At 41.2% G+C, this 8458-nt stretch overlaps 1 protein-coding gene across 1 annotated transcript; it reads left to right on the top strand.

Moving 5' to 3' along the window:
- Positions 1-998: 998 nt before the first annotated feature.
- On the top strand, positions 999-6784 carry TMEM242 (transmembrane protein 242; the record flags this gene model as incomplete). Its single annotated transcript, XM_010168414.1, has 2 exons — positions 999-1109; positions 6647-6784. Coding segments are annotated over 2 exons (249 nt in total), but the record flags the coding sequence as incomplete, so codon positions are not given.
- Between the last annotated feature and the right edge of the window lie 1674 nt (positions 6785-8458).

The raw sequence follows: 8458 nt of genomic DNA, 5'->3' as shown, positions 1-8458 counted from the left end.
GTCCCCCCGCCGCACCGACCCTGGGGCGGCCCCAGCCGCTCTGGGACGGCGAAGGGCGTGAGCGGTGTCCGTAGGAGCGTGCTGAGGTCGGGGCACCGCTCCCTGCTGCCAGGGTTAGGAGAGGTTAATTTAAGAGCAGGGGTTATTTCAGACACCGGGGCCGTGTTGGCTGGTAGACCTTGAAACGTAAAACGCAGTGGGCGTGCAAAGTGGGGACAGCGTGTGGTCCTCCTGCTCCCAGGCAGAAGAGCTGCTTTACACAGTGACAGGAGTGCAGCAAACTTCTCCATCACAACAATAGGATAATTAATTTTTAGAAAGCGAGATGTCACATAAGCACGTTTTGCTTCTTACTTCCTATTCAGGCCAGTTTTTAGTTACCTGACTGGTTCTTGGGAAAGGAAAACGAGGGTAGATATCAGTAGTTGTGAGAACAACGGAGAACTTGTAACCCCCTGACATTTTTTGAAATGTTAATATTAATCAGATGTAGTGCACTCAGTCTTTTTCTTAAAAGTTGGTGGGTATGGCTGCGTGTACCTTTGATGCAAGGACTAGAGGAGCTCAAGGGACCCCAAGTGACTTTGGAAACACTCTGGAAGAACTGAAAAATGGGGAATGCTATCTATATTTCTGTCTTTCTATCTAAGCTTACAGCTAGTGTCACTTTTTTTTAAATAGGCTCTGGAATGAGAGAAATGTCAGTGTACTGTGAAAAGGCATCCTGGGATTTGAATTATTTTGTGTGTGTGTGTGTGTGGCTTGAAAATATATACACCTGCTATTAATTTTCAAAATGCTCTATTTAAAAAATATTCTTTCTTGCCATACTGAGTTAATGTAAATAGTGTATCCAAATGTGCCTTTCCCTTCAGCATGTGCTAATAGATCTTGATTTTTCAGGTTTTATTTTCAAAGCAGGTTTGGTTTTGTGGTTTGGGTTTTTTTTTTTTTTTTCCACTTAAGAAACAAAATCTTAATTTTGATTTCTTAAACTTTTCTTGGCAGGTGGAATTTTTCTAGGTACTGTTGCTACAGCAGGAATGATAGCGGGTTTTGGCACCACACTTGCCATGACAAAAAAGAAGAACCCAGACTGGTTCAGTAAGGTTTGTTCCTTTTGAACTATTTTCCAGTTGTGAAACACAGGAAATAAGAACATATCAAATGCTTTATAGAACTGTTGATATATCTGGAGTTTGGCCGTACAAAGTTGACGGTAAGAGGACTAGACTTAATTGAAGTCAATAGGGATAGCATTAATTTAAAAATCAATCGTGAGTTGGCACTGCTAAATACTTTAGTGCTTGAAATTAGTTGAAATACATAAAGCTTACATTGTTTGCTGGAATCATACTGCTGCTGTATAGTGGATTATAACTGATGGTCTGTTTTGATTCTGTAATGTGACTTCAGTCATGAGCCTGGGTCACCTCAGTGATCCAGTTGACAATGCAGTCCCACAGTGCTACAGGGAATTGGGAAGTGAAGTAACTGCAGTAAGGATGGGAATGAGGAGTTAGAAAGCCTGTAAGCTGTTCAATATGTAAGTGGAATAATTAGTCAGAAATTAAGCTCTCCAGTCCCTTCCCACCATGTGAGGAGACTGATGAGAATGAGTAGTGGCTTGGTACTATGAGCTCTTGTGGCCAGAAATAATCTGATGTTGTGCAGTTGCTAACAGGATCTACCTCAGCATTCTGAAGAAAAAAATAGCAAAGTAAAGCTAGCAGTTGTACCATTTTGGTATATTAATGTGAAATACAGCATATTTAATTGAAGAACACTTTTTTCCTCACTAATGCTTTGTAACTGCCAAAAATGTCAAAAATTGGCCCTTAAAATTGATCAGTCTCGTCTCCACCAGGCCCTTAAAATACAGCATAAATTACAGATGTTTTTAGGGATCTGAGAATTGATCAGTTGTGGGGTTAAAATGTTAATTCAAAACCAATGTATATCAAGAGAAAAAAAAAACTTCCATTGCACTTTCTATCAGAGCCCTTGTATCTGATTACTCACGATCTCCTTTTGTGGTGAAAGAGCATGAGATCCTTCCTTTGCCATCCTATTTTCCTCTAGGCTGCTGTGGCATAACTCATCCATTGCCTTTTCAGCAACAATAAACACGTGTCTTTTCTGAAAGAGACAAAATAGAAAAGTCCAAGAGAGGTTATTTCACAAGCTATAGAAATATATTACAATAAGGAAGTTTTCTCCCTCTTTTTTAACATCTTTTTTTAAAAAAACTTCCTTTTGCCTGGGCATTGCGGTTTTTCCAGCTCGCATGTATTCTTGGCTGTCTGAACTGTCCTGTTATCAGTGTGAAATTTGTCAAGAGTGGCATTACATTGACATCTGAGAATATGTGTGCTGGAACCAGCACCAACTGATACATACCATTTCAATTTTTGCTGAAAATCTGTATTTGCTGCTATCTGTGCAAATGAATTGCAGCAGTTTGCTAGCAAAAATCTGTGATTCCTGAGCCCCTCAACTTAAATACTGCAAAGTGTAGAAAGATTTTTTTTTTTGTCAAGGTATGTGTAGGTGAGCAATTTCAAAGGGGAAAGCTAGAGTGGGAGAATCACTGAACTGTCTATAGAGGCTCTCTGAGGTACCAACGAGGTAAACAGTTTTCCAGTAGCTTTCTTACTTAAATTTATAGTTACTTACTGCAAGTCATTTTTAATAACACATCATGTATAGTAATTAAAGTATAACTATGAATAACTACAGATGTTTGCATCCTTCTTAAATGTTCAATACATAAATATTATTTTTATCCATGTTAAGGTGAAGCCATGGTTTGACAGGTACTTCAAGCAAACGTCAGCCAGCGTTGCTGTTGATAGAAGTAGTCCTACCAGCTTTTAGTTTCTGGCAATTAATTCCTGCCCCTGTAAAGGCACCAACACTTGTGCTCCTGGGCTGGTGAGATGATACTGGTTGATACTACATTTGGTTGGGTTTCTTTTCTTCTTGCATTAGTTTTAGTCCAAATCTGTCTTGATCCCCTTCACTGCATGACTGCAGTGACTGTGCTTAGCACAAGCTTGGAGGGAGGTCTGAAGGAATGAGAACTGATGCTCAGTGTTAGGAAGAAATGCGAGACCTGTTCTTTCAGCATCTTCGCTGGCTTCTGCTGGTTTTTGTGTCAGTGGAATGGTGGCATGCAAGTCAGAGTAGAAGCAGGAAGCAAACATAATGCAGCCTGGGACAGATTAAAATAGTTTTATGGGACAAAAAAATAGCAATTTAGAGGGGAAGGTGTAGCATCATGGCTTCATGACTGCATTCTGACTTGTAGGAAGCAAAAGTATGAGACCCTACTCTTGCAGAGTAGCATCAGCGTTACTGGCAAGAGATGAAGCTGAAATTGCACCCACTGTACCTCCTCCATGGTAGTGAAGTAAGTGTAAGCATTTGTAGACCTGGCGCCCAGATTGACTCCAAACTGATGAACCACTGCAGAGACCTTCAGTTAAGAAATTGCTGAGGGATGTTAAAATTAAATGCTCAGATACAGCAGCCTCTTTGTAATAGGTGTCCAGATTTACCAGTACTTATCCAGGTGTTTAATTTTACAATGGATTAGGTCATACAAAACAGTGAACATGCTGAATACAATCAACCAAAAGGGTTGAACACACCATTTATTTTAGGCACTGCTTCCTTTCAGACACACTCTTATCCGCAAGGGGATAGTTAAAGGATTGAGGCCTGTGTCTGAAAAAAACAATGTCATTTCTCCTTCTCCCACTTCCTGCTTTTATCCTCCAGAAAAAAAAAAAAAAAAAAAAATGAAGCATATATTTTAGTAACCAAACAGCTAATTCTGCCCTGTATATTCATGGCCTGGTTTTTAGAAAGACTCAAGTATTGCTTACTAGCTTATTTTTTAAATCAAAGTAGTTTCTTTTTAAAAAAAATATAGGAGCATTAATTTCATTAATCAGCTTTCTTGATGCTCTGAACAGTATATCTGGTAATCATATAGCAAACTGTGTTCACAGAAATCCTTATCTGTGTACTTAATACCCCAAGGAATCAGCCTGTGACGGAATGCTGTTTGACTGCTGTCAGTAAAACCAGATCAATTGTTTCCATTTACCACTTTTTTTTTCTGGGGCAGTCAAGCACTTAAATAGCATTTGAGTGGGGTTTTTTGCCAGTAATTTTCACAGATAATGAGTCCTATTTAAAGATTCTGTGTAGAGGGTATTTTTGTCCGTTCATTTCCTATCTTCCAAATGGGATAAATTTTTCTGCATGTTGTTGTATATGGTTAGACTATGGAAGCAGGAAAAATGTCAGAAATAATAATCAACATTTTAAATCTACTCAAAGCAGTCTCTGCTGAAAGAGTTATGAAAGTTCATTACCTGTGGTAAGGAAATAATAGGACCTGGTATAATAGTGTGACTAGAGATCTCGGTTGTTTGTGTCTGTGTGCAGAACATTGTTTTCTTAACAGCTTCTGCTTTGGGATGTCCAAATCAGAATAAATAAGGATCAAGATGCATTTTGCTTGTACCCTTTGCAAGTGTGTATTTGTCCTTGGGTGACTGTGACTGCAGCTAAATCCTAAGGAAAAGTGTTAATGCTGAGGGCTGGCTGAGGATCATTTTAACATTTCAGTTAATGCAAAGCCAAGAGGACAAAACTACTGGTGCTGTTTCACTGACCAAATACCATAGTGATAGACACTACATATATTTAATTATATCAAAGAAGAAAGAGAACCATTTAAAAAAAATTAAAGCAAGAATGCAAAAGATGGTTTTCCCACTTTTTGTGGTGAATAGAAAAGTGCAGCTCTTTGGCATGTTTTTGAGGAAAATATTTTGGATCATTCTGCAAGTTAATTTCACTTTTCAGTATTTTAGACTATAAATTCAGTAACTCTTTATTGAATACATTTGTATGCTTGCACTGTCATTTATGTTTACCTCTAAGTAATATCTTTTTTTTTCCCTAAGATACTTAGTAAGTAAGTAGGACTGTTCAGTTTTGTAAGGACCGTAGATGTCAGTTTTTAAGTTACCTTCTGAAATCTGTGTTTCCATGTGAAGAATTGAACAGTGACCCTGCAGGGGGAAAAAAACCAAAACCTCTTGCTGACATTTACCATTATGAGCAAAAGGATTATGTCTGTCTTACTGCTGTTGCAGGCTACACAAATTGAAGCTGTCCTATACCAGTTGAGTACAGTAAGGTGGGCGTTGTGAGATGAGAACAGCTGGCTACCGGTGAATGTGCAGTGTGCACTGGCTGATGTCAGCCGTTGTGTGGCTTATGCCCCCGTAGCTGCAACAGAAAAGGTTTCATCGTAGTTGGGACCCCATCATGGCTGCAGCTTCATTCTTCTTGGCCTGAGGTGGCTTTTCCAACTGACGATGTTTTGTGTTTTCAGGACCCATCTCATAGCAGACTTCTAAGCAGCAGTATCTTAACAAGTGGCTAAAACCGTCTGCTCTAGTTTCTGACAGAAATGAGAAGTAGGAGACTGCAGAGCATTTTCTGTGTTGCCACTTGTTGAACTCTGCTAGGGGATGGGGTTCAGTGTTGTTTACTCTTTCCAGAATTTTCCTAAATAGTTTCCAGAGCTTCTACAGAGTTGCAGCCCCTCGAAATTAGTCTCTCGGTCACTGTCACAGCCTCTCTGTGTCAAGCTGAAAGCTACTCAGGTTCCTCCAGTTTCCTAATCTACTATTTCAGGAGTTCAGATAAAGACCTGTAGCCCAACAATTGACTATCCCCCCTATGCCTCCCAAGGAAAAGTACCAGAATCCATGAAGTACATTGCTTATGTTCTGATGTCACTGGCATAGAATCATAAAATGTTGTGAGTTGGAAGGGACCCACAAGGATCATGGAGTCCAACTCTTGCTCTAGCACAGGACAATACCAAGATTCAGACCATGTGTCTGAGGGCCTTGTCCAAATGCTTCATGAATATTGTCAGGCTTGGTGCCTTGACCGCCTCCCTGGGGAGCCTGTTCCAGTGCTCCACCACCCTCTGGGTGAAGAACCTTTTCCTAATGTCCAACCTAAACTTGCTCTGATGCATCTTCCTGACATTTCCCCTGGTCCTATTATTGGTTGCCAGAGAGATCAGCACCTGCCCCTCCTCTTCCCCTTGTAAAGAAGTTATAGACCACGATGAGGTCTCCTCTGTCTCCTCTTCTTCCAGCTGAATAATCCAAGCGACTTCAGCCTCTCCTCATATAGCTTCCCCTCTAAGCCCTTCACCAATTTAGTGGCCCTCCTCTGGACACTCTCTAGTAGCTTTATAAGGGCTTGTGACTGGTTTTGATTCAGTTTTGTATTTTGGCTGGTGGGATAACAGTGTTGGATTCTTGTGCCCACAACACAAAACAGTTGACTTCAGCATTTCTGGTTAATAAGAACCATCCCCAGCAGTACTGGCAACCATTAAAGCTGCTCCTGTTGGGAGGGCAGCTCATCCAACCCCTTGCTTGGCTCTTCAGGTCTGCTGGCAACCATAACGGAGCTTCTGTGGCTGCAGTAGTACAGCTGGCATGTCAGGAAAGATTCTACATTACTAAGTTAACTTTTTTAGTTAATATTTTTTTTCCAATTATTGTTCAGTTTGTCTTGATCACTTTATTCTTGGTTCTAGGGGATTACTGCAACAGCTGCGTTACCAGAGAGTGGTTCGTCACTGGCCTTAAGAGCCCTAGGATGGGGCTCACTCTACGCGTGGTGTGGAGTTGGATTGCTCAGTTTTGCCATCTGGAAGGCCCTGGGTGTGCACAGTGTGAGTGGCAAGTATGATCCCCTCAAATACTGTATTTTTCCTTGGATAATGTATCTTGGGGTGGCAGCTCTGTACTACTTCAGTCTAGGAGTGACACCTTCATTCAGCACGTGCGGAGTGACTAACCAGAGTGTGTGGACACAGGGAAGGCGTTCTTACATCTGCAAAAAAATGGATGTTGTGGGAGGAGACAGTTTTGGGGGAAGAACAGTTTTGTCCTGGTTATGTTTATTTGCACAGATGTTTCAGTTTCTTCACAAAAGAGCTGGTGTTCTAATTTAGAGACTAAAATAGTAGCTGCAAAGTTTCTATATCCTTTGCTTATTGAATTGAAGGCTACTCCCTGAATCCTATCTTTAGCACAATCCGTTTATTTGTCCAAGTTCCATTTTTTGCCTCAGGACACTGGGAATATAAGAGAAACTGAGAGGAAACCGGCTTGCCTTCTAGTGTGTTTCTGGAAGGGGCAAGGGGGCAGAAGATTGAGTTGCATGTGCAATAGAGTGGTGGTACATGACGTGCCACATCAAGGCAAAGAAACTTGGGAAGCATCTATATTTCCCAAGGGGCTAAGGCTATCCTTAGTAAATTGCTTATGTTCAGTGTTAACTGTGAACAGTAAAGTTCATGTAAGCATTTTTGTTTGCCCATAGTAATGAGCCATGACTTAAGAGTCCCCTGCAGCTATAAGTTTGGCAGAACTGTCTGCATCCTGTTTAGGACTAAGAATGAGTAGACTTCCTTTACCTTCCATGGCAAATTATTTATGTATTCAGCAAAGTGTCTCCCAGAACTAAAAGGAAGAAGATACTACTTCATCCCAGTACTGTTCTTAATATCTTTATTCAAGTTCTTGCTTCTTGTCTACTTGGCTGTTTGTACCCTGTAGGTCATGATTTGGGTCCCAACATACAGCACTACACAGTCATAGAATCATAGAATGTTATGAGTTGTAAGAGACCCACAAGGACCATCTAGTCCAGCTCTTGCCATAGCACAGGACAATCACAAGATTCAGACCATGTGTCTGAGGGCCTTGTCCAAATGCTTTGTGAGTATTTTTAGGCTTGGTGCCATGACTGCCTCCCCAGGGAGCCTGTTCCAGTGCTCCACCACCCTCTGGGTGAAGAACCTTTTCCTAATGTGCAAACTAAACCTCCACTGGCACATCTTCCTGCCATTTCCCCTGGTCCTATCATTGGTCACCAGAGAGAAGACATCAGTGCCTGCCCCTCCTCTTCCCTTTGTGAGGTCCCTTATTTCTTAGTTTCCAATGTTAATTCTCAATAGGAGCCAGTAAGGAAGACAGAACACCAAAACCAGTGTAGCAGGACATAGGTAGTCATCTACAACACATTTTGTTTAAACTCAAGTCTTCCTTGTGAGGCTGTAGTGGAATGGCAGAAACGGGGGAGGAAGAGTGGGAATAACAGTTTGTACTCTGTGCATGCTGAGCCTCAGCAGTCGACTCAGCTTACTGTCAGTTACATCATCAGCAAAAGGGTTCATTTCAAACTATGCTGTCAATTCTTATTTTCGTTCCGTCAGAGTACTTCTGGTCCTGACGAAGGACAGCAGGATCTAACCCTAGTCTGCAATTTACGTTAACTGTTTCTCGGTAAGCTTAATTTTTACTTCCTTGAGAAGTACTGGCCTAGACCCACTGTTGCCTGG

This window comes from Antrostomus carolinensis, unplaced genomic scaffold (genome assembly GCF_000700745.2).
Source record: "Antrostomus carolinensis isolate BGI_N321 unplaced genomic scaffold, ASM70074v2 scaffold6205, whole genome shotgun sequence".
Lineage (NCBI taxonomy): Eukaryota > Metazoa > Chordata > Aves > Caprimulgiformes > Caprimulgidae > Antrostomus > Antrostomus carolinensis.
This window is presented reverse-complemented; position numbering and strand designations above follow the sequence as displayed.